Source organism: Phodopus roborovskii, unplaced genomic scaffold, assembly GCF_943737965.1.
Source record: "Phodopus roborovskii unplaced genomic scaffold, PHOROB, whole genome shotgun sequence".
NCBI lineage: Eukaryota > Metazoa > Chordata > Mammalia > Rodentia > Cricetidae > Phodopus > Phodopus roborovskii.
In genome coordinates this window covers 1371752-1398240 of record NW_026126651.1, presented here as the reverse complement: position 1 = coordinate 1398240, position 26489 = coordinate 1371752, and the positions used below count along the sequence as shown (strand labels likewise).

At 54.7% G+C, this 26489-nt stretch overlaps 1 protein-coding gene across 1 annotated transcript; it reads left to right on the top strand.

Moving 5' to 3' along the window:
* The first annotated feature begins 1195 nt into the window (after nt 1-1195).
* Mybpc2 (myosin binding protein C2) lies at nt 1196-26290 on the top strand. The gene is made up of 28 exons (XM_051174224.1): nt 1196-1217; nt 1952-2026; nt 2492-2578; nt 2769-2917; nt 3186-3303; nt 3896-3944; nt 4092-4151; nt 7764-7957; nt 8243-8375; nt 8491-8615; nt 8711-8816; nt 9809-9981; nt 11197-11362; nt 12308-12414; nt 12764-12793; nt 13442-13581; nt 16073-16232; nt 16606-16710; nt 17434-17622; nt 19280-19414; nt 20831-20998; nt 21136-21224; nt 21625-21820; nt 22284-22423; nt 22636-22795; nt 22899-23035; nt 24682-24868; nt 26215-26290. Exons 1-28 carry the CDS (start codon nt 1196-1198, stop codon nt 26223-26225), a joined length of 3411 nt encoding a protein of 1136 aa, XP_051030181.1. The 3' UTR covers nt 26226-26290.
* The last annotated feature ends 199 nt before the right edge of the window (nt 26291-26489 follow it).

The window sequence follows — 26489 nt, the reverse complement described above, 5'->3', positions numbered from 1 at the left end:
GGCTCCGGTTTCTAGAAAACTCCTGACTCGGGCTGGCTAAGAAAGGCTTCCGGAAGCCACTCCTCCCGCGCCCTATGCACCTGAGACCCGCAGCCCTGCTTCTCATCCTCCTCCCAGGACCTAGTCGCCCCCTTCCCACACCCCTCCTCCTCCCTGCCCAGCACCCAGGACTCCCCTCCTCTTTCACCTCCTTCCCTTTCTCCTCCTCCTTTGCCCCCGGGACACAAGCGCCCTCTCCCACCTTGTGCCCTGCTCCCTTCTCCTCCCCCACCCCCATTTCTCCAGGACCTAAGGATTTGGGCCGCTGTGGCCTCCGACCCTTGAGCCCCGACCCCCCTCCTCTGGGGTCAAGCAGTCTCCACCTTTGCATCTCCACAGACTCAGGTGTCCAGGCTCCCTCAGCCCATCCCCACTGGGGCCCTGGCTTCCCGCCACCCCTCTCTGTCGACTAGCTATTTCTCGCCCTTTAGAGCATGCTGGAGGAATGTGGGGCGGCCCTGCGCTGCCTCCTGGGAGTCTTGAGCCTCCATAAAGGCCTGCTCCTGGGGACCCACCTGTCCCCGCCAGGGCCTGGCTAGAGCCACTGCGGTTGGAGGAGGTCGCTGACATGCCTGAGGCTAAACCAGGTGGCTGGCCAGAAACCTTCCTGGGGTGGGGTGGGAGATGGGCTGCAGACAAGGGGGTGTCTCTACCCTGGGAGGAGGGGGTCCTTTGCCTGTTCCTACATCTAGGTAGAGTGTGGGGAAGAGGAACCCCTTCGCACAGATGGGTTCTTTCCTGGTGCAGGGTGATGGGGTCTAATGTCTGTGTAGGTCAGGAGTCACCCTCCCTCTTCTGGGACTGGGAGACCCAGCTTGGATAGACATCTCAGCTGCCTAATTGTAAATCGGGTTTGGTTTTCTCTCTCCTTCTCTCCCTCTCTCCTTACTTTCATCCTTTTCCTTTTCTCTCCTCCCCTCCAATCTCCCCCAGCCCTCCAGGCTGCTCTCGAACTCACTCTGCAGCCCAGGCGGCTGGCAGGAACTGGGTGGCAGGCATGGGCTCTCACACTAGGGCGCTCCTTTTCTTGAGGCTCATGGAGTCTTGCTTGTACCCTGCTGGGGCTCGGCTTAGGGGTAGGGTCCTCTCCAGGCGGGAGAACACCCTAGAGGTAGTCGAGCCTTCACTGAGTGAAGATTGGGGAGCTTCCTAGATCATGGGGCGTTTCTATGGACACAGTAGGAGTCCATGCGCATGGAATGATAATTTTCTGTGTAAAAATGAGAATCCCCTTGGTGTGAAAGTTGGGCTTCTGTGCAGGAATTATGGGTCTCTCTTCCATGGGTGGAGCCTTCTTTTTCTGGTATGATGGAGATGGAATCCAGACCCTCCTTCTGCTTGGCAAGCACTGGCTTTCTATGTGCAATTAGATGTACTCCTTGGGGCGGGGGGGGGGGGTATGTGCACTCTGCATGTTGCCTGGGGGTTTCTCTTTTTGTAGAAGTGGGCTACACAAAGCCTGGTATCACCCTCCCCTGGGGTCAGCCCAGCCAGGCTGAGGTGGACATCAGCTCCCTCGCACAAGCTGACCCATGGGTCAGTGACCTGCCCCACATGGGAGGCTGCTGTGGTCAGCACTAGTGTCTGGTTTCCATCCCCGGGGAAGGGCTAATTATACCCCAAACCTGAAAGGTCAGGCTGGCAGCCAGAGTCTGGGGCATGGCTACAAGGGGAGGGGGAACCTGATGCCACACTCAGGGTTACGATCAACTTATGCCTGGAATGGGGGGGTCTGTACCCCACCATCTGAACTGCCTCCATCTGAGGGAGGAGGGTGGTCTTCATCCCGGGCCTGGAAGAGAAGGTTTGAAGCCTGACCCCTGGTTCTGAGGAAGAAGGACAGGTCTGGATTCTGGATTCTGGGAGAACAGAGCATCTTCTTATGCTGGTCTCAACATCTCCTGTGTTACAGCAGCCAAAAAGGCCCCCAAAGGCAAGGATGCACCAAAGGAAGCTGCTAAGCAGGCTCCTGAAGAGCCCCCCAAAGGTGGGGTACCTCGGGGACTCTGCCGCCTGTCTCCCCCTGTCTCCCCCGACCCTCTGCTGTAGCCTTCCCTGATCCCTTTCCTGTTGCTGTCCCCACATGGAATCAGAACCACAGACCTTCCTGGCTCCCCAGCACCTTGCCTGGGCTGGCCCCTCACCCTAAGTGATGTCTCAAGTAATTCTTGCCCAGTTCCCAAAGGCTGTGTCCATATTTATATGTCCTTTACCGGAAAGTCCATTCAAGAACACACTGGCCATAAGCTACTGGTCCACAGATGGGGAAACTGAGGCCCAAGGGGCTGAGAGAGCCTAGCAAAGCTTATGCCCTCTGGATAAAAGTCCAAGCCACACCTACAGTCCCTGTCTTCTGAGCAGAGGGATTCTTACCAACTCCAGCGCCCTTCCCCAAGAGGTCCCCTGCTTCCCCTAGGCCACTGCTCACTCCCCACTCCTTTCTCGTGAGCAGAGGCCCCTCCTGAGGACCAATCCCCAACTGCAGAGGAGCCCACAGGCGTTTTCCTGAAAAAGCCGGACTCTGTGTCGGTGGAGACTGGTGAGCACTGGAGAACCCACGTCTGAGGGAGGAGGGTTCAGTCTGCACCCCTGGATCTGAAGGAGGGCTCCGGATCGGAGGGGAGGGAGGAGGGCTAGGCCTGGACCCCTGGGTCTGAGGGAGGAGGGCTCGGTCTTGAGCTCAGGATCCTCCCTAGAGAGCTGGGTTCCTCACTGCCTCCCTCTGCCAGGGAAGGACACGGTGATTTTGGCCAAGGTGAACGGGAAGGAGCTCCCGGGCAAACCCACCATCAAGTGGTTCAAGGGGAAATGGCAGGAGCTCAGCAGCAAGAGCGGAGCCCGATTCACCTTCAACGAATCCCATGACTCTGCCAGCAACGTGAGACCCCAGCGGGACCAGAGGCGGGGCTGGCCCTTGAGGGCGCCAGCGCCTCGGGTGGTGGCTGAGGTCTATAGGGTGGACTAACTATGCGGGCTGGAGCGGTGGGCCGGGCATAGCTATGTGTCCCTCACCTCAATAGAGGACTTAGGGAGCCAAGATCCTGTAAGTTGGAGGGTGAGCTGTCCCAGGCCGAGAACGCTGCTCTAGGGCCGGCCGGGTGGAGACTTGGAAACTGAGTCACGAGCGCCATGCCCCTGGCCCCCAGGTGTACACCGTGGAACTCCACATTGGGAAGGTGGTCTTAGGGGACCGCGGGGATTACCGTCTAGAGGTCAAAGCCAAGGATGTCTGCGACAGCTGCCCGTTCAACGTGGATGTGGAGGGTGCGCTGGCAGGCGTGGGAGGTGGGGCCGTGAACTCTGGCGGCGTGGGGGGGGGCTTCTAGACTGAGCTGGGTGTGGAGCTGGGGCGGTCACAGTCTCTTGGAGGCGAGGGTATAGATCTAGTAATGTGGGGGGGGCAGGGAGAGAAGGTCTCGAGGCTTTGTGTAGGAGATGTAGGTTTGGGGGTGGAAGTGTTTAGTAACTTGGGGTATGCATGCAAAGGCTTAGGAGGCTTCCAGATTTGTGTAAATGATCTGAAGGCTTGGGTAGCTACGGCCTCCTACCACATAGAATCTGGGTGTATGGGTTGAGGTGCATAGAACAGGCAGGTTTAGGAGCAAGCAGGGGTCCTACAGTCTCTGGGGTTCTGCAGCTTCAGTGTGTAAGGTTTGCTAGTGAGGGGCTGGAGGAATGCGATTGCCCTGGGGAGTAAGGACCAGCTGGCCCGGAGGGTGGGGCATGGCCACTGCAGGAGTGGTACCCCAAAGGGGGAGCATTGACCTAGAGGATGGTACCCAAAGAGGTCGCGGATTGTGAATGTCTGGACAGGATACCCTGGTCTTTACCTTCCTTCCCCATCACCTGTCCCCAGCACCCCGACAGGATTCATCTGGTCAGAGCCTTGAGAGCTTCAAAAGATCGTGAGTGCCTCTGGGTCCCGGGAGGAGGAGCCTGTTGGCACCAAGAATCAAGGGAGGCTTTTCCTTGGGAGATGGAGATGAAGGACAAGGACTGGGGGCCCTGGGATGGATCTTAGTGGGGTTCACACCCCCGTTTAATGATCACAGTGGTGACGGAAAGTCAGAAGATGCCGGTGAGCTGGACTTCAGTGGCTTGTTGAAGAAGAGGTGAGCTCGCCTAGCTGGCAGAGAGGGGACAGTTGGGGTCTTAGGAGAGGGATGATGGACAAAACGCCAATTTCTCGTTTCTTATCAACTTGACTGGATTTTCTCCTTTTCTGCCCACCTTCCTTCCCTCTTTCCTTCCCTCCCTCCCTCCCTCCCTCCCTCCCTTTCTCCCTCCCACTCTCCCTCCCTCCCTCTCTCCCTCCCTCCCTCCCTTTCTCCTTCCCTCCCTCTCTCCCTCCCTCTCTCCCTCCCTCTCTCTCTCTCCCTCCTCCCTCTCTCCCTCCCTCCCTCCCTCTTTTCCTCCCTCCCTTTCTCCCTCCCTCCCTCCCTCCCTCTCTCCCTCCCTTCCTCTCTTCTTCCCTCCCTCCCTCCCTCCATTCCTTCCTCTCTCCCTCCCTTCCTCTCTCCTTCCCTCCCTCCCTCCCTCCATTCCTTCCTCTCTCCCTCCCTTCCTCCCTTTCTTTCTTTATTTTTCTTTCCTTGTCTGTGTGGTATATGAGTGCAGAGGTTTTGATTTTTGGTGTCTTCTATCACTCTCCACTGTTTGTCTGTCCGTTTTCTTTATTGTGTTTTGAGACAAAGTCTCGATATATATCTCTGGCTGGTCTTGCTTGGAGCTTGCTATGTAGACCGGTCTGACCTCAGATTCATAGATCTCTGCCTGCCTTGGACGTTCAGTTGCTGGGAGTAAAGGTGCGAGGCACCATGCCTGGCCTTTCACTTTGCCTTTTGAGATGGGTTTCTCACTGAACTTGGAATCCAATAGCTAGAGCAAGATCCAGGGGTCCACTTCTCTCCAGGCCCCACCCCACTCTCCTGGTACTTAATTTTTATTACGCCTGGTTTTGTGCATGAGTGCAGTACCTATGGAAGCCAGCAGAGTGCGTTGGATGCCCTAGAGCTGGAGCTACAGGTGATTTGTGAGTTCCCTGATTGAGCACTGGGAACTGAATCTGGGTTCTCTGGAGCTGTACTTGCCACCTCTCCCCCAATAACACCCAACATCTTATCCAGACATCCACCCCTGACACACCCAGCCCCTTAGAGCTTTCTGTTAAATTTAGGATTGGACTGGGCTGTGAAAATGACTCAGTCAGTAAAGTGTTTGCTGTGCAAATGTGAGGTCCTGAGTTCAAATCCCCAGGACCCATGTAAAAGCCAGGCATAGAGCCATGTGTCTGGAGTTCCAGCAGGGGGGTGAAATGGGAATAGACTCCTGGAGTTTGCTGTCCAGCCAGCCTAGACAAATCGGTGAGCTCCAGGTTCAGTAAGAGATCAACCATGTCTCAGAAAATAAGGTGGGCTAGGGAGATGGCTCAGTGGGTAAGGGTGCCTGTCACCAAGCCTAATGTCCTGCATTCAGTCCTTGGAAACCACACGCTAGGGAAGAGAACTGACCCCTGAATATCGTTCTCTGCTATGGTGTGTGAGTGGGCGTGCACATACATACACACTCATACACACAGACTCATACACACCACACACACACACATACTCACACATATAGACACACACACACACACCACACACACACACAGAGTCATACACACACTCATACACACCACACACACAATCACACACACATACACACACTACATACACATACAGGCACACACACACCACACACACTCATACACACACATACACACATACAGACACACACACACCACACACACTCATACACACACACACACACACACACTCACACAGACTCATACATACACTCATACACACACCACACACACATACACACACATATACACACTACATACACATACAGACACACACACACACCACACACACACACACACACACTCACACACAGAAGAGTTAAAAAAACACTTTAAGAAATGAGGTAGAAAAATGGTTGAGAAAAGACTTGATAGAAACTTCTGGCTACACCAGCAGAAGCACACATGTGTACACGTGCACACATATACAGCAGAGTGGACAGACTGTGACAATGTACTGTTGTTACACTCGTTTCCTCTCATGTGTCCACCCTTCGTGGCTCCCACTCACAGCTCCGCGCACTGATCCATCCTCTGTGGGTCTTCTGCCAACCAGCCCCGGGCTTGGCCATCTTGCGTCTACCTATGACCCAACCATTTCTGACCTCCTAGCCACGCATGCATGTACCCCGCTCTTCTCTACCCACTCTTCTGTTTGTCTGCCCTCTCACACTTCTCTCGATATAAGTGCAATATTCACGTCCCAAGTTCACCTTTTGCATCTACTCTGCCCCTTCCTTCTTCCTTCCTGAAGATCCTTGCATGCCTTCCTTCAGGTGCTACTCATCTGTTCACTAGGTGTTGGGTTGAGATGGAGGCATAGAGAAGCCCCACTTGATCCTGGCCTGGCTCCTTCAGTGACTTGGGAAGACATGATATATGCAAAGACACACATGACGGAGTTTGGTGTGGTTGGAGGAAGTGTCTGTAAGGACCTAAGACCTTAAGGCAAGAGCAGGTCACTGCCCTGGATGACCATAGCTTCCTCACAGCAGAAAGCATTGGCACTAGGGTCTGCAGGATGGAAAGGGACCCAAAGGCAGGAACATAAGAGGCCAGAAGCATCAAAGAGCCCTGCGAGGCAGAAGAGCCTGGGGTGCTAAGGGCAGAGCATGAATCTAGTTTGGATGGCTGGGTGGTGGTGGTGGAAAGGCGGGTAGGCTGATGATTGCCAGGATGGGGCTCTCTCGTGAAGGCTGTGGGGAGCCACAACAGTGTTTAGAACAGGAAGGAGATGGTTTCTGATGTGGATGTTGGAAATTTCTGTGGAGACCATGGGTGGAAAAACCTAGAAAGGAAGGTGATTGGTAAATATTTTCAGGTAAGTGAATGGGTAGGAAGGTGAGGGAATGCATGAATGGATGGCTGGATCAGTGTGTGGGCAGATGGGTAGGAAGGTCAGGGGATTAATGTTTAGATGACTACTTGGATGGATGAATCGATTAAATTGATGTGGAATGGATGGATGGGTGGGTGAGGGGCAAGGGATAGAGAGTGGACTAAGGGTGGCTGTTTACCTGGTTAAATGAATGGGTGGGTGGGTGGATAGATGAAGACGGGTGAACAGAGGGATGACTGGGGACTGGGTGGATGGAAGAAGGATGAGTGGGGAGAGGCGGGGGATGATTGGATGATAAATGAGTGGGTGTTTATATAGTTAGATGAGTGGACAGACGATCAAGGGAGGTGGGAGTGGCAGGATGGATGAATGAGCAAGTGTTCAGACGGATGTGTAGGACACATGGACAATTTGATAGATGGATGAGTGGATAATTGTTAGATGTGTGGGTAGTGGAGAAATAAACGGAGGGCTGGATTTATGGAGAGAAGGGAAGGTAGAAGAAGAGATGGATGGATGATAAGTGGAGAGAAGGGTGGATGTGTGGAGTAGAGGGATGGGTAGGAGAATAAATTAGTGGGTGGGTGGGTGGATAGATGTAGAGATAGATGAGTGGGTAAATACCTGGCTGGATGGCTGGATGAACAGATAGGTGTAGATGATAAAAGGAGGGAAGGCACCCGATGAGTCATACAGAAAAGCACACTATGGGGGTGGAGGGGCACCTTAACCTCCTCACTTCTGGTGTCCCTGCTCCCCCAGGGAAGTAGTTGAGGAGGAGAAGAAGAAGAAGAAAGATGATGATGATCTGGGCATTCCCCCGGAAATTTGGGAGCTCCTGAAAGGAGCCAAGAAGAGCGAGTATGAGAAGATCGCCTTCCAGTATGGTATCACTGACCTCCGTGGCATGCTGAAGAGGCTCAAGAAGGCCAAGGTGGAGGTCAAGAAGAGTGCAGGTCAGCACTGACCAAGGGAGATGGGATTATCCTGAAGTTCTCCAACACTCTGCACCCTGGTGGATCCAGTTTTTGGAGGCCCTAATCTAACAGGTGGTGGACCTTACTTTTAAAGGTCTCTAAGGACCACAGGAGGCCTCCACACTTGACCTTGGAGAGACTGAGGTCTGGGAGGAAGACTTGGCTCCTCTAGAGATGATTAGGGCAACAAAGAACTCTCCTCTCTTACCCTTCTCCGTAACCCTTTGTCCTCCCTCTACCCTGTGGTCCTCTCTCTATCCCTAGCCTTCACTAAGAAGTTGGACCCAGCCTACCAAGTAGACAGGGGCAACAAGATCAAGCTGGTGGTAGAGATCAGTGACCCAGACCTTCCTCTCAAGTGGTTCAAGAACGGCCAGGAGATCAAGCCAAGCAGCAAGTAGGCGAAGGGCAGTTGCCGCACAGAGGGTGGTCGGAGTGAATGTCCAGAATTAAGCCCAGGTGTCAACCGTCCCTTTTGGCTGCGTCTTCTATAATGGACTCTCTCACCCCAGGTATGTGTTTGAGAACGTGGGGAAGAAACGAATCCTCACCATCAACAAGTGCACGCTGGCGGACGACGCTGCCTATGAGGTAGCAGTAAAAGATGAGAAGTGCTTCACGGAGCTCTTTGTCAAAGGTGGGGCTGGCTCCACCCTGAGCCTGGGGCAGGAGGGAGGGAGGGAGCCAAGAGGGCCCTGACACTGCGGGCCGGCGTTCTCTCTCACCACGTAGAGCCTCCGGTCCTGATTGTCACCCCACTGGAAGACCAGCAGGTGTTTGTGGGTGACCGAGTGGAAATGTCAGTAGAGGTGTCTGAAGAGGGTGCACAGGTCATGTGGTGAGTTTAGCTTCTTCACCTCAGCCCTGGTCTCCAGCTCTTACTCACGACCTCATTATTCTAGAACTGACTTCTATTTGCCCCATTATCTTCAGGATCTTTTCCTGATCCCTCCTGTTTTTTTGTTTGTTTTGTTTTTTTAATTTATTATGTATACAGTGTTCTGCCTGCATGTATGCCCGCAGGCCAGAAGAGGGCCCCAGATCTCATTACAGATGGTTGTGAGCCACCATGTGGGTGCTGGGAATTGAACTCAGGATCTTTGGAAGAACAGCCAGTGCTCTTAACTGCTGACCATCTCTCCAGTCCGATCCTTCCTGTTGCACTGAATATTAATTTATCTAACAGCCAGTTATTTGTCCTTGGATCCATCCATGTATCTGTTATCCACTTGTTCATAACCCTCTCATCCATCCATCACATATTCATCCATCATGTACACATTGTCCCATCCATTATCCATCACCCATCTATCATCCCTCTACACACTGATCCTTCTGTCTTCCACCCACCGTCATTGTATTATTCCTCTTTCCATGCATTATCCACGCACCCTTCTGTAATCCATTCACCCATTATCCATCCACTCAACCATTATCAGCCCATCATTCTACATCCATCCCACTATCCCTCCCCAACCACTATCCATCCATCTTATCATGCATCCATTTATCTATCCATCACCCCTATATTCTTTCCCCCTCTTTCCATCCATCCATTGCCTGTCCGTCTGCCCATCTAGCGTCAATCTATTTCCTATTCATAACTTCATATATTCATTTCTCCATCCACCCATTAACCCAACCTCCTTTCCACTGATTTACTCAGCCTCTCATCTTTCAACCCATCATTATCAATCCGACCTTCTATTATTTATTCACCCACCCACCCCTTACCTCTCCACCCATTCATTCTCCATCTAAACCATCCACATGCCTGCCCATCCCTGACTAGTCATGATCTAGCCTCTGACCTGTCTTCCCTCCATTCAGGATGAGGGACGGTGTGGAGATGACACGGGAGGACTCCTACAAGGCACGCTACCGATTCAAGAAGGACGGGAAACGGCACATCCTCATCTACTCTGATGTGACCCAGGAGGATGGAGGCCGCTACCAGGTCATAACCAACGGTGGCCAATGTGAGGCTGAGCTTATTGTGGAAGGTACAGCTTTCTCTCGGGGGTTGGAAAGACCTGGCCAGACTCTCGATCATGTGCTCACGCTGGGGCAGCATTGTGCCCTCCCACTCACCGCACGGCACTGAACGAGGTGTGTTCTGGTGGGCATGACAGGACCCTGTGAGTGTCCCAGTGTGAATATCGGCTTACCGTTACAATGCCGCCACTGGCAGAAAGTGGGTCAGAGGAGGTTCCATGGGACTTTATGTGCTGTGAGTGTATATTTCTATAAAAAAGAAAGGTAAAACAGAACAAAACTAAAATCTATGTCATTAAAGGTTAGAAAAAAATGAGTTTCCAATAAAGAAGGGAAGTGTGTACCACACTGACTCACGGGAATGGACTGCCAACATGAGTTCAGATGATACTGTTGTACAGGGGAGAGAAAAAAAGGAAGGAGAGAGAAGAGATGGTAAACATGAACACACACACACACACACACACACACACACACACAGCTCTCCTTACCCAGGGTTCTGTGTCAACACCTTCTGAGTAAAATATTGTAAAATACTGGGAAAATCAATTACATCTTATAAGGGCATGGTAGCCAAGAATTCTACCACTGAGCCACGCCCCAGCCCCTCACTGGGGGATTCTAGGCAGGGGCTCCACCACTGAGCCACACCCCAGCCCCTCACTGGGGGACTCTAGGCAGGGGCTCTACCACTGAGCCACGCCCCAGCCCCTCACTGGGGGATTCTAGGCAGGGGCTCCACCACTGAGCCACGCCCTAGCCCCTCACTGGGGGATTCTAGGCAGGGGTTCTAACACTGAGCCACACCCCAGCCCCTCACTGGGGGATTCTAGGCAGGGGCTCTACCACTGAGCCACGCCCCAGCCCCTCACTGGGGGATTCTAGGCAGGGGTTCTACCACTGAGCCACGCCCCAGCCCCTCACTGGGGGATTCTAGGCAGGGGCTCCACCACTGAGCAACCCGCCACAGGGCCGTTGCATACACTCTTCCTGGGGGGCTGTCAGCATTCACTGTAGCACTTCCCCTGCCCTCCTCGGGTAATTTCATTCCTATCCGTGGAATTTCCATGTTCGCTATCCCGCACTCGAATGTGACCTTCCATGTCCAACAGGTAGTTTATATTGTATCGTGTCCCCAGAACAGCATTCAGCACACAGGGGTGCTCACTAGGATGCTCCTGATTGGAGCAGTCGGGTTCCCACCCTTCTCCCTTCTTACACAGAGAAGCAACTGGAGGTCTTGCAGGACATTGCAGACCTGACAGTGAAGGCCTCGGAACAGGCTGTGTTCACGTGTGAAGTGTCTGATGAGAAGGTGACTGGCAAGTGGTACAAGAACGGGGTGGAGGTGCGGCCCAGCAAGAGGATCACCATCTCCCACGTGGGCAGGTGAGGCTCGGGCTGAGTGCGCGGGCTGAGTGCGCGGCGGCGGGGACACAGGCGGCAGACTCACTGAGCCTGCGGGTTGGCTCAGTGCAGGGAGGGGCCGAGGAGGACCGCACGCACGAAAGCCAGAGGTTAGAATTCAGCAGGCAGTGTGTGGACACCTCAGATAAATGCCTGCTGTCTGCTGAATGCCTGGGAGCCGCCACTGTCCCAGCGCCACACCCTCCTGGCTTCTTCACGAGAGCTGTTTGTCCCTATGGCTGCGGGTTGCCAGTCTTGATGCTGACAGGGAACTTCCTGGGGGCCAGATCTACCCTAGATGTTCCACAACTGGGAGACAGTGTCATGATTACCTCTGTTTATGGATGGAGAAACAGAGGTACAGAGAGGCTTGATAGATTGTCCAAAGCCACACAACTAGGAAGTGAGATTTAAGCTCAGGCTAGAACGCTACAAAAATCTCAAGTCAACATACTGGCTGTGCAAACTCGAGGGCTTGAGTTCAATCCCCAGCACCCATATAAAAAGCTGGGCACGGTGATGTGTGCCCATAACTCCAGCACGAGGGAGGCAGAGGCGCGAGGATCCCTGGAGTTGGCTGGCTACCCAGCCTAGCCTAATGGATGAGACCCAGGTTCAGTCCTGGCCCTATCTCGGTGGAGAAGGGCTGGAGAGAAGGCACAACTATTAAGATCACTGGCTGCTCTGGCAGAGGATTCAGGTTCAATTCCCAGCACCCACAAGATGGCTCACAACCATCTGTAACTCCAGTTCTAGGGGCTCTGTGTCCTCTTAGGCACTGCACGCACAGACATATAAGACAAATAAGCCTTAAGGAAAAAATGTAGATGGTGCCCGAGGAACAGCATGCGAGGTGGTCCCTGGGCGTCTACGGAAGCATATGCGGTGTTCTGGCCTGACCCCGCCCACCTCCTTTCTGCCTTTTAGATTCCACAAGCTGGTGATTGATGATGTCCGCCCCGAGGATGAGGGAGATTATACATTCGTGCCTGATGGCTATGCCCTGTCCCTTTCAGCCAAGCTCAACTTCCTGGGTAAAGGCAGCCTTCCTTTTCTGCTAGGGATGGAGAAACCACCCTCCCAGACCTCCGGGATCCCAGAATTTTCTTGCAGAATTAAGATCCCTACTTGCACAATGGAGACTATAGCAAGTGTCTGTGGAGCCCATGGATAGAGTCAGTGAGATGTTCAGGGGGTGGGGGCATGGTGCATGCTGATACGTATCCACGTGGAGTAGAAATGGCTTGGGCATCTTCCCCTCCCCTAGGACCCCAGACTCAGGTTTCCTTCCAGATGCTTCCCTTTGCCTAGGAATTATGATGGAAAGATGAGGGAGGGACATGAGAATTTAGCTCTAACCATCCCGATGCCTTGTCCTTCCAGAAATCAAAGTGGAGTATGTACCCAAGCAAGGTAAGGGCCAGGTGGCCCCAGTATGACTCATGTCTGAGGGAGGAGGCTGGGGTCTGTAATTCTGGGTCTGAGGGAGGAGGCTGGGTCCTGTAACTCTGGGTCTGAGGGAAGAGGCTGGGGTCTGTAACTCTGGGTCTGAGGGAAGAGGCTGGGTCTGGATCCCTGGGTCTGAGGGAAGAGGCTGGGGTCTGTAATTCTGGGTCTGAGGGAGGAGGATTGGTCTGGACCCCTGGGTCTGAGGGAGGAGGCTGGGGTCTGTAACTCTGGGTCTGAGGGAAGAGGCTGGGTCTGGACCCCTGGGTCTGAGGGAAGAGGCTGGGGTCTGGACCCCCGGGTCTGAGGGAGGAGGCTGGGTCTGGACCCCCGGGTCTGAGGGAGGAGGCTGGGTCTGGACCCCTGGATCTGAGGGAGGAGGCTGGGTCTGGACCCCTGGGTCTGAGGGAGGAGGCTGGGTCTGGACCCCTGGGTCTGAGGGAGGAGGCTGGGTCTGGACCCCTGGGTCTGAGGGAAGAGGCTGGGGTCTGAACTCTGGGTCTGAGGGAGGAGGCTGGGTCTGGACCCCTGGGTCTGGACTTGAGCTTGGCTTCTCTGGGGACCCTGTGATGGTATTGGGAAGCCAGGTCCCCAGTGCTTCTTCTGTGGCTCTAGAGCCCCCAAAGATCCACCTGGACTGCTCAGGGAAGACCTCCGATAACTCAATTGTTGTGGTGGCTGGAAACAAGCTGAGGCTGGATGTGGCTATCTCGGGGGAGCCGCCTCCCATTGCCATCTGGCTAAAGGGAGATGAGGTAGGTTTCTGCTCTGGTCCCTCTTGCTCTGGCTCTGCTAAAGAGCTTTCCCTCTCTGGGCTTCCGTCTTTCTTCTGTGTGGAGCAGTTCTGAAGACTGCAGATTGTATTGGTCCACACAAGGCATGGACCCAACCTACCCCATCCATTGATCTTTTCCTCCAACAGCTAGTTAGTCAGGTTGACCAGTTTATCCATCTCTTCAGTTACTCTTCCATCACTTATCTACCTGTCAGTCTACTCAAGCACCCATTTATCCATCCCTCCATTCATCTATCCATCCACACATCCACCCACTCATTCACATAGCCACTCATCCATCGCCGCATTGTCCATCAATGGATTCATTCTCATACCCATCCCGCTACATATCTACCCATCCCACTACCCACTACCCACCCATCATCTGCAGTCCGCGTATTGCTTCCAACCCATCCACCCACCACCCATTCATCCACCACCCACTGTCCCATGTCACCCATAACTCATTCATTCCTCTGCAATCGATCCAGTCATCCACCCACCACCCATTCGCTCATCCATCTATGCCATCCACACATCTACTTACCTATTCCTGTATCCATGCACACTCCCAAACATATCCACCCACCCAGCCATCTACATCATCTATTCACCCTTTCATCAAAAAGCCGCTTTGACTTTTCTATCCTGGCCCCAGGGAAGTCAGATTTTCACCTGTCTTGTGTTAGCTTTCAATTCATGTAACCAATACGAGCTAGATTTATATATCTACACACACATGCACGCGCATGCGCACGAACACGCACATGCACACACACGCACATGCACACATTGGTTCTTGGTTTCACCCCCTGGCCAGTGTTTCCCTGCCTTGGATATGTGGCCCTGCAAAACAGTGTGGTGGCAAGATGCTCACTTCACAATGGCTGGGACACACCGAGAGGGAGGAGCCAGGCCCTAATATCTTCTTCAATGGCACTCCCCGATTACCAGTGCCTGGCTGTCCTCTTGATAGGCTCCCTCAGTTTTTATTTAATATTTATTTATTTATTTTGAGATAGGGTTTCTCTGTGTGGCCCTGGCTGTTCTGGATCTTGCTCAGTAGACCAGTATGAGGTTTAATGAGGATCAGGAGAAACAAATAGGCCGAATAGATGTTTATTCAGGGAGAAATAACTTACAACATGGACAGATGAACACCAGCAGGTTCCTGGTCCCAAGGATGCCTCTGGATGCTCTCCTGTGCCCATGCTGCAAGCAAAAAAGCTCCCTTGGGCCGCTTCCTCAGACTTAGTTCCCCCAGATAACATCTGCCCTTGTCCCCACCCACAATGGGCGTGGTCAGTGCCACAGGTGTGGACAAAGTAAATATCTCACTACAGACCAGGCTTGCCTTGAACTCGGAGATCCCTCTGCCTCTGTCTCCCAGTGCTTTAGGACCCATCACCTAAAGGCTCCACCCCACCCATAATGTGATGAGCTGGGACAAGCCCTCAGGACATGGGTCTTTGGGTAACATTTGTGTCAGCAGTAGCAGCACTGAGGTCCTCTCTTCTGGAACATGGACAGCACAGCTCCATGTTTACACTCTTTGCCCCACACCCAGCTAACCACTAAAGGTGCTACCCTCATCAGATGCAGTCCTTTGGGGGAGGTGACAGAAGCCACAGCTGCTTCCCGAGATGCCCAGACAGATATGGAGGTCAGAGAGCAGGTGCTGTAGGAATGTGAAGCCACTTTCAGCTAGGGCATCCACAGCACTTCCGGGAGGAAGCGATGACTTCCACAGCACTTCCGGGAGGAAGCGATGACTTCCAGGTGGTCTTAAGAGCATGAGGAATATGAGGAGAGGGCTGGAGAGATGGCTCAGCAGTTAAGAACATTGGCTGCTCCTCTAGACGACCTGGGTTCAATTCCCAGCACCCACATGGCAGCTCACAACTGTCTGTAACTCCAGTCAGGGGATTTGACACCCTCACACCAGTGCACATAAAGAGACAGAGAGACAGAGAAAGCCAGAGAGAGAGAGAGACAGAGAGAGACAGAGAGAGCCAGAGAGAGAGAGAGAGAGAGAGAGAGAGAGGAAGAGGGGGCTTAAGACAGAAGTGGAGTGGTTGGAACTCTAGGCAGGGCTGTACCAGCAGATTTTATCCCCAGCACTGCACAGATCACACACCAACCATCACTGCTCTTGGGAGGTAGAGGCAAGAGGGACAGGAGTTCAAGGTCATCTTTGGCTACATAGGAAGCCGAATGTCAGTCTTGATTACAAGAGACCCTGTCTCAGAAAAACATTAAGGAAAAGGAGTGCCAGTCTGTATGCCTACAGACACATTGTGACTTTAGTGAAGGTGAGTGTGTGTGTGTGGGGGGGGTAGGAAGGATGGAGGAGGAAAGTCAGGGTGAGTCCTCTGACTCACACACACGTGGCCATAGAGAAGAGGTCCTGTAGCGTGCCTGCCTGGTCTGGGGGGCTGATGCGAGCCTGGCTGCTGGGCGCCTCTACCCAGGTGTTCACCGCCACAGAGGGCAGGACACACATCGAGCAGCGGCCGGACTGCAGCAGCTTTGTGATTGAGAGTGCAGAACGGGCTGATGAGGGCCGGTACACCATCAAAGTCACCAACCCCGTGGGCGAGGATGTGGCCTCCATTTTCCTACGGGTTGTGGGTAAGCAGGGGCGGGGGGGGGGGGGATGATGCACGGGGTGTCTTGTTGAGGCCTAGCAGGGGCGGGGGGGGTGATGCACGGGGTGTCTTGTTGAGGCCTAGCAGGGGCGGGGGGGGGTGATGCACGGGGTGTCTTGTTGAGGCCTAGCAGGGGCGGGGGGGGGGATGATGCACGGGGTGTCTTGTTGAGGCCTAGCAGGGGCGGGGGGGGGATGATGCACGGGGTGTCTTGTTGAGGCCTAGCAGGGGCGGGGGGGATGATGCACGGGGTGTCTTGTTGAGGCCTAGCAGGGGCGGGGGGGTGATGCACGGGGTGTCTTGTTGAGGCCTCTAAGGGTGTCCTGATACTCTTACTGTCCGTCACTCCCACCCAGATGTTCCCGACCCTCCAGAGGCTGTTCGTGTCACCTCGGTTGGAGAAGACTGGGCCATTCTGGTCTGGGAGCCACCTAAGTATGATGGAGGACAGCCAGTGACTGGTTAGCATCTGCATACCGGTGTCCCTGTGACTCCCATGTTTTCTAACCTTTGGGTCCATTGCTTCCTCGTGAATGTCCGCTAAGAACTGAGTTCTCCTGGGACCTGGGTCGCCATGATTTCCTGTCTTGATTTGTGTGTAGACATCACGTGGAGCCAGGTCCACCAGGAGTGTCCTCCACCTTAGTTTTTGAGGCAGGGTCTCTCACTGAACCTAGAGCTCTTATTACACTAGGCTGACTGGCCAGTGAGCTCAGGGAACCTTCTGTCTCCAGCGCTGAGATTCCAAGCACACACCGCTACACCTAGCTTTTATGTGGGTGCTGTGGATCCAAACTCAGGTCTTGCTGGTACTCAAGCAGTAACGACGGAGCCATACCTGCAGCCCCCACACCCTGACCCCCTTTTGAGATGGGGTCTTACTGTGTGGCTCTGTCTCACCTAGAATCCACTCTGTAAACCAGGCTGGCCTCCCTTGACTCCATTTACCTTCCCCAGGGTTCGTTGTTTTCCAGCGACCGGAATAAGACTCATTTTGGTTTTATAGCCTGGGGATTTCTGTGACCCTTGGCTTCCCCAGGCCATGAATGGTAACCCCAGAAGGCTCTGGAAAGCTGAGGTCAATCTGATAGGTTGTACAATCCTTCCTATGTGACCCTTTCTGGCCCTAATGTGGCACTAGATCTCACCACAACCCCCAAACCCCTCTGCTGGGGGAGGCACAGGGTACTTGATGGAGCGGAAGAAGAAAGGTTCTCAGCGCTGGATGAAGCTCAACTTTGAAGTCTTCACGGAAACAACCTACGAGTCCACAAAGATGATCGAGGGTGTCCTTTACGAGATGCGGGTCTTTGCTGTCAACGCCATCGGTGTCTCCCAGCCCAGCATGAACACCAAGCCCTTCATGCCCATTGGTACAATGGCCCACCCCTCCCCATGACCCTCCCCTGTTACCCCTCCCCACCCCCTCCCTACCCCCTCCCCACTACCCCTCCCCACCGCCCTCCCCACCCCCTCCCCACTGCCCTCCCCACTGCCCTCCCCACTGCCCTCCCCACTGCCCTCCCCACACCCCTCCCCACTGCCCTCCCCACCCCCCTCCCCACCCCCTCCCCACCGCCCTCCCCACTGCCCTCCCCACACCCCTCCCCACCGCCCTCCCCACCGCCCTCCCCACTGCCCTCCCCACTGCCCTCCCCACACCCCTCCCCACTGCCCTCCCCACCCCCCCTCCCCCACCCCCCCCTCCCCACCGCCCTCCCCACCGCCCTCCCCCACCCCCCCTCCCCCACCGCCCTCCCCACCCCCCTCCCCACTGCCCTCCCCCACCGCCCTCCCCACACCCCTCCCCCACCGCCCTCCCCCACCGCCCTCCCCACACCCCCTCCCCACTGCCCTCCCCCACACCCCCTCCCCACTACCCCCTCCCCACTGCCCTCCCTACCCCCTCCCCACCGCCCTCCCCGCTACCCCTCCCCACTGCCCTCCCCACCCCCCCTCCCCACTGCCCTCCCCACTGCCCTCCCCACCCCCCCTCCCCACTGCCCTCCCCACTGCCCTCCCCACTACCCCCTCCCCACCCCCCTCCCCACTGCCCTCCCCACTGCCCTCCCCACTACCCCTCCCCACTTGCTCCTCCCACCCACTCTGCCCCACTTCCATCTCCAGTCCCATACCTGGCCTTTGACCCACAGAGATGGGAGGAACTGTGTGTGTGTGTGTGTGTGTGTGTGTGAGTGAGTGTGAGTGAGTGTGAGCGAGTGTGAGCGAGTGTGCATGTGTGTGGTGTGCATGTGTCTGTGTGTGTGTGTGTTGTATATGTGTGTGTGTTGTGTATGTGTGTGTGTGTGAGTGGTGTGTATGTGTGTGTGTTGTGTATGTGTGTGTGTGTGAGTGGTGTGTATGTGTGTGTGTTGTGTATGTGTGTGTGAGTGTGTGTTGTGTATGTGTGTGTGAGTGTGTGTGTTGTGTATGTGTGTGTGGTGTGCATGTGTGTGTGTGTGTGGTGTGCATATGTGTGTGTGTGGTGTGTGTGTGTGTGTGGTGTGTGTGTGGTGTGAGTGTGTGTGTGTGTCTGTGTGTGTGTGATGTGTGTGTGTGTGGTGTGTGTGTGTGTGTGGTGTGTGTGTGTGTTGCTAGAGCTGGAACCTAGCACCTCTCACAGAACTCCAGTCCCTCACTGAGGGACTGTAGACGCTGAGCCACACCCGCCAGCCTCTCACTGGCAGATTCTAGGTAGGCGTTTTACGCCTGAGCTACAGCCCAGCACCCCCTTCTCTTTTTTCTGTCTTTTTGACACACATTCTCTCTGTGTAGTCCTAGCTGCTCTGGAACTTGATATGTAGGCCAAGCTGGCCTTGAACTCAGAGATCCTCCTGCTTCTGCCTCCCAGTGCCAGGGTTAAAGCCACCACACTGGCTTTTTGTGCCGGCTGTTGTTTTCCTTTCCTCCTTGCCCTTTCTTGCTCACTGGCTTTTGGCCCATCACAGTAATACTAGCCTCTGACCCCCGCCCTCCCTTGCTGACTTCTGGTCCTTCACCGGCGTCTGCCCCTCCCCCGGATCCCTGCAGCCCCCACAAGTGCCCCGCAGCACCTCACAGTGGAGGATGTGACAGACACCACCACCACACTCAAGTGGAGGCCTCCAGACAGGATTGGCGCTGGCGGCATCGACGGCTACCTGGTGGAGTACTGCCTGGAGGGCTGTAAGTGGCACTGGCTCTACGTGGGACCAGGGCGTGGGCAGGGAGGGGCTGGCACAGAGCCTGCGATGGGCTGGGCCGCTCAGCCAGTGTGTGGCCCCTTCCTCTGTCCATCTCCATACCGCCATGGCTCCTTATCTGTCTGTTCCTCCCTCTCGTGCTTCCCTTCACCGCCTCCCCTCACTCTTCTTCCTCCCCTCTTTCCTGCTTTAATATTCTTCCTTTCCAACCATCTGTGTGACTGCCAGCCCCATGTCCCCATCGCCATCTCTGCTGAATGCCTTCCCACAAACGCGCTCATAGTCACGGTCAAGCACTTGCCCACACACACATATGTTCATGAAGCACATTGGCATGCACACTCACACCGACACTACTGCACGCATGCTCCTTAAAGCCATGCACTCACACTCAAACCTTCGTTTACCTACCCATGTATGCACGCACGAGCATGCACGCACACACACACCACACATACACACACACATACACGCGCGCGCACATACACACACGCGCACACATACACACGTGCGCACACACACACATACACACATACACACACGTGCGCGCGCACACACATACACACACGTGCGCGCACACATACACACACGCGTGCGCGCGCACACACATACACACATACACACACGCACACACACATACACGCGCGTGCACACACATACACACATACACACACGCGTGTGCGTGCACATACACACAGGCGCACATACATATACACACGTACACACACGTGTGTGCATGCACACACATACACACATACACATACGCATGCGCGCGCACACACACACACGCACGCAGCACGCGCACACGCACGCACGCACAGCCTGCGCTGGGGTTCACAGCCCTGGCTGCAGGATGTCTTCCTTCCATGCCTCCATTACCTGGCAGTCAGGACACCACGCCGACACTATCCGCCCAGCCATATCAGTAGTGAAGCAGCCGCAGCGCCCCACCCTGCCCTTGCCTTTGCTGTGTGGTTTTGGCCTCTACGATTCAGAACCTGCATCTTGACCTGGAACTGTGACCACCACGTCAGATCACACAGGGAAGTGAGAATGTTGTCCCTATCAGCTTCGTCCCCCATCTCTTCCCACATTCCCCTCTTCATTCTCCAGCCGGCCAACGCGCACCCTCCTTCCCCTGAAATGTCTTGCACCATGCTTGACTTCAGACAGCGTCTTCACCTACCTGGGCCCCACTTTGCCCTTAAAATGGGGGTCACAGTGCTGAGGCAGGCGTGCTGTCTCCATGATGTGATGGGTGTGGCCCTGCAAGCATCCTCAGGAACCTGGCCAGTGCTGCTGCTCACGGGGTCCTCGCAGTGGGGGAGGGGGCTTTTTTCTGGGGGCCGGTGAGGGAGACAGGTGCAGAGGCCCCGGCCCACACGACTCCTCTCTGCAGCTGAGGAATGGGTCCCTGCTAACAAGGAACCCGTGGAACGGTGTGGCTTCACTGTCAAGGACCTCCCAACTGGAGCCAGGATCCTCTTCCGGGTTGTTGGGGTCAACATTGCAGGGCGCAGTGAACCAGCCACCCTCCTTCAGCCGGTCACCATTAGGGAGATCGTGGGTGAGTGACACCCTGTCCCTGACTCAGCCCTCCTGAGGCTCTCTCTACTCAGTGCCCTTCAATGAGGGCCCCTCGGATGATGTCACCCCCTCCCGCGATTCCCAGCCCATTGCCAACCCCTCTGTCCACATCCCCAGAGCAACCCAAGATCCGCCTGCCCCGCCACCTGCGGCGGACCTACATCCGTCAAGTGGGGGAAGCCCTCAACCTTCTCATCCCCTTCCAGGTACTCACGCTGGCATCAGTGTGGGGTTGGGGTTAGGATGATGAACAGGACCAGGGTCAGAGCTGGGATCAGGGTCAGCGTAAGGGTTAGGGCTGGGGTTGGGGCTATGGAAAGAGTTGGAGTTGGGGTCAGGCTAAGGGTTGGGGGTGGGACTGGGGGTCAGTGATATGGACAGGGTCAGGTTCGGGGCCAGTACCATTGTTCGTGCTAAAGTCAGAGCCAGGGCTAGGTCTGGGGTCAGGGTGGAGGTCAGAGACAGGGTTGGGATCAGTCATGGCCAGAGTTGGGTGAGGACCAGAGCCTGGATTAGGGTCAAGGACAAGCCCGGGGTGGTACCAGGCCCAGGCCCAGTGATGTAGGCCTGTAGAGCCGACTCAGGTGACATTATTCCCTCCCCCAGGGCAAGCCCCGGCCTCAGGTGGTGTGGACAAAGGGTGGAGCTCCCTTGGACACCTCCCGAGTGAACATACGAACTAGCGACTTCGACACTGTGTTCTTTGTGCGCCAGGCGGCTCGCTCTGACTCCGGAGAGTATGAGCTGAGTGTGCAGATTGAGAACATGAAGGACACTGCCACCATCCGCATCCGGGTTGTGGGTGCGAGGCTGGAGCCTGGGGGGGGGGGTGGCGGGGCGGATAGACCAGAGTCTGGAACCTGTGGAGGAGGCCAGTAAGGAGTGGGAGGAGAGGAAGTAGGGGAGAGGCTGGGACTGGAGGGGTGGAGGGACATGGCCGGAGGGAAGGGAGGGAGGTGTGAACCAGGAAGGGTGAAAGGTGGGCCAGGGGCCGGGACTCAGCTGGCGTGTGCTTGTCTGACTCGCTCCAGACCCTAGGGGTCATCGCCAGCACTGCATGAACAGAGCGCGGTGGTGCATGCCTAAAATCTCAGCACTCGTTCATCAGAAGTTCAATGTAACCCTGGGATATATAGGGGGTTTACGACCAGCCTGGGCTACAATGAGTCAAAAAGCCAGAAAGAAAAAAGTCAGGAGAGGAAGGAAGGGGCAGAGCCAGGCATCCACACCCTCTGAATGATGTGTAACCCCAACCCTCTTTCCAGAAAAGGCCGGGCCAGCAGAGAACGTGATGGTGAAGGAGGTGTGGGGCACGAACGCACTGGTGGAGTGGCAGCCACCCAAGGATGATGGGAACAGTGAGGTCACCGGCTACTTCGTCCAGAAGGCTGACAAAAAAACCATGGTGAGGGACAGGGGAGCCTGGGGGCTGGGGAAGCGCTGGTGGCCTTGGCAGAGTGGAGTTGAGCCTTCTGTTTCAAAGCTGGAAGCTGAGGCTAGGAGCCTGGGCCGCTGAGAGTGAGCGGGCTGTTTCTTCTACCCTGCCCTCCTGCGTCTGTACCCATGTGTGTCCTCCACGTGTTTGCCTTCCCTCATCCCTTCTCGTCCCCATCCCAGGAGTGGTTCAATGTTTACGAACACAATCGCCACACCAGCTGCACAGTGTCCGATCTCATTGTGGGTAATGAGTACTACTTCCGGATCTTCAGCGAGAACATCTGTGGCCTCAGTGACTCACCTGGTGTCTCCAAGAACACAGCTCGAATCCTCAAGACAGGTACAGGGCCCGGCTGCCTGGCTTTGAGCTGCAACCCCTGGCTGTTGGCCCCCTGGCTGGGGTTGGGGTGGGGCTCACCTTATAAATGTCTCTTCTTCCCCAGGGATCACCCTAAAGCCGCTGGAATACAGGGAGCATGATTTCCGAACAGCCCCTAAGTTCCTGACGCCGCTGACGGACCGGGTAGTGGTAGCGGGATATGCCGCAGCTCTCAACTGTGCTGTCAGAGGCCACCCAAAGGTGCCAGGGTGGGGCTCAGGGAGGCCTTTAGCAGCACGTGGGTCCCAGACACACTGCATCAGCAGCTGCACGCTGCAGCATCTTCAGGCAGAGGCCGAGTGCCAGACAATTCTGAGCTTCTTGCCCCCCCCCCCCCCCGTCTCTTGGCTGCCAGGTATACCTCATGCCTGAAGCCCAAGTCTCCTGACTGAGGACAGGGTCATTCCCTGGGAAGCCAGTGTGTGTATGGGGGTATTTATGCCTGCAGAGATCCCTGGGGTTTTCCTGAGTCACCCAGTCACTGGGCTATTTATTTTTTTTATTTATATTTCATGTATGAGTGCTCTGCATGTACACCTGCATTCTAGAAGAGAGCATCAGCTCCTGTTGTAGATGGTTGTGAGCTACCATGTGAGTGCTGGGAATTGAACTCGGGGCCTCTACAAGAGCAGTCAGTACTCTTCACCACTGAGCCATCTCCCCAGCCTGTCACCCAGTCACAAATAACTCTTTCCTTCCTTCCTTCCTTTCTTCCTTCCCTTCTTTTCTTTTTCTTTCTTTCTTTTTCTTTTCCTGAGACAGGGTTTCTCTGTGGCTTTGGAGCCTGTCCTGAAACTAGCCCTATAGACCAGGCTGGCCTCGAACTCACAGAGATCTGCCTGCCTCAGCCTCCCAAGCACTGGGATCAAAGGCGTGTAACACCAACACCCGGCTCACTCTTTAAAACTATCTTAAAATTGATGTGTATCTGTATGGGCACCTTGTGTATGCAGTACTCCTATAGGCCAGAGGGGGCATTAGACTCCCTGGAGCTGGAATTACAGGCAGTTGTGAGCTGCCCGGCAGATCTTCTGGAAAAGCAGCAAGCACTTTTAACTGCTGAACCATTTCTCCAGGCCTCATCATTTGTCCTTTTTAAGATAAGGGTTCATGAAGTCTAGGATAGCCTTGAACACAAGATCCTTCTGCCTCTACTTTCTGAGTGCTAGGGTTATAGGCGTGCGCCACCAAGTCTGAGTACACTCATTCATTCATAAATCCATCCACCGTCGCATCTGACCATGTGCCAATGAACTCGTTTTCCTCAGCTCATTCATTCATTCCATTTGCTGAATTGCATCATTAATCACAGATATTTTCCTGGACTTCATATGCGCTTCACAAATGGGACAAAGAAGTTCTGTTTCCACTGGGGGAGAAATGACATTGATCTAAAATCTCACAGATGATATAAAACTGAATGGTGTAATAAACATGAGAGAGAAATACAGGCAGTTCCGAGACCGCGAAAGACTCATCCCTGTCCAGGAGATGACTGGCAAGGGAAGGGTAGGACAGGCAGGAAGGGCAGAGCTACCAGACGCGACAGACGGTGCCAGGACCCTGAATGGGAGCCCTGTCGTCTGGTCCGTCCCAGGAACAGCACCCTGTTGGTGAGAAGGAAAGGTAGAAGGCCAGATTGGGTCCCTAAGACGTAACCTTTCCTTTGGGAACGGGAGGGCCCACTTCCTCTGTACACTAGGCATCGTGTACTTGTTTGTACAGAAGTAACTGGGAGACAGAAAGTAAATGGACTGGTTCAAGTCCACCCAGCCACCTAGGTAGTGGCATGGCTTCTGCCCAGGGCATCCCACCAAATCAGCTTCCTCTCTGGCTCCCCTCCCTAGCCAAAGGTGGTGTGGATGAAGAACAAGATGGAAATCCATGAAGACCCCAAATTCCTCATAACCAACTACCAGGGCATCCTGACGCTCAATATCCGCCGCCCTTCGCCCTTCGATGCAGGGACCTATTCCTGCCGTGCCTTCAATGAACTGGGGGAGGCCCTAGCTGAGTGCAAGCTGGATGTCCGAGGTGAGGAAGGAGTGGTCCCACACCTGCTGACCCGCATCCGGCCCCTTGGCAAACTTACCCAGATGCCCCAGGCAGGAAGGGGATTCAGCTCCTGCAAAGGCCCTGGGCTTGGAGAGCACCAGGGCCAGCTCGAGCTTCACCTTCTCCCTCTCAGATCCTGTGTCAGGCCTCCTCCTGACCTTTGCCCCTGGAGTCAGAGCTGAGGTGACCCCACTCCGCACAGTCTCTTGAGCCTGGAATGTATTATCTTGTATTGCAGCCCTGTCGCCAACTCCAGCCTGAGCCCTCCCATTTTCATCCACATCGTGTCCCAGACACCCTATGGTAGGGCCACAGTGGCCACATTTGATCCCTACTCCACACTGCAGGTGCCCCGGGGTCCGGCCCTGCTTTGGAGACACTTAGCCATACTGATGTGACTGGCCCCATGACAGCTTAGCAGGCAGGGACTTCAGCCCCTCAAGGATAATTCCAGGATCACCCGCCACCAGGGCTCACCCACCATCTATTTTGCAGTCTTCTTTGTGGGTGACAAGTCATCTCAGATGTACCCTACAGCAAACACCGGCTGACTTCTGGTAGTTTCTCAGGATGTCCTCATTTGGGATTTAAAATGACATTAATCTGTTGGGGGTGTGGTGCACATCTGTCATCCAGCACTCAGGAAGCTGAGGGAGGAGAATTATGAGTTTGAAGCCAACCTATGCTATAGAGCAAACTTTAAATCTGCCTGAATTATATAGTATGATTTTGTCAAAATACTATAAAAAAAAATCAAGCCGGCAGTGCATGCCTTTGATCTCAGCACTCGGGAGACAAAGGCAGGTGGATCTTTGTGAGTTCAAGGCCAGCCTGGTCTACAGAGTGAGTTCCAGGACAGCCAAGGCTATACAGAGAAACCCTGTTTCAAAAAACAAAACAAAACAAAGCAGAAAACTATAAATTGGAAAACAGGTGGTTTGGGAGTTAAGAGCACTGGCTGCTCTTCCAGAGGCCCTGAGTTCAGTTCCCAGGACTGGTATGATGGCTTACAACCATCTGTAGTTCCAGTTCCAGGGGCTCCAAAGCTCTCTTCTGCCATCCATGGGCCACATGCGGTTCCTTCACTCTGTAAACCCAGGATCAGGAGTTCAAGGACATTCAGCTACACATTTGAGTTCAAGACCAGCTGGGGCCCTGCTGAGGGAGGGAGAAAGGACCCTGGTGTCCAGGACAGTGGCTGGTGGGAACTTCCTTGCCCCCTCTGCTGGCCACATGCATTCATGCAGTTAGAGTGTTGTTAGGAAGACACACACTCGGTGCAGCCCACCTCCGGCCACCTCACCCATCTCTCATTTCTCCTGTAGTGCCACAGTGACAGCTCATCGACTGGTAGAAGAGTCAGCAGAGCCTGGACACCAGCTCTGCAAGTCCTGGGATGGCAGTCTGTCTACAGTGATCACTGTGATAAAACGCCGCTACTCAAATTACCATGTGTCCATCATTTCAGAATCTGTAATGATTGTCCCCTTGTGGGCGGGGTAGGGGATGGCCACCACCACAAGGCAGCCTTAAAGACCACATGCCATTGAGGTTGCCATCTTGGAAGATGGTGTTTGCTGAGGGAACATTACCTACAGAG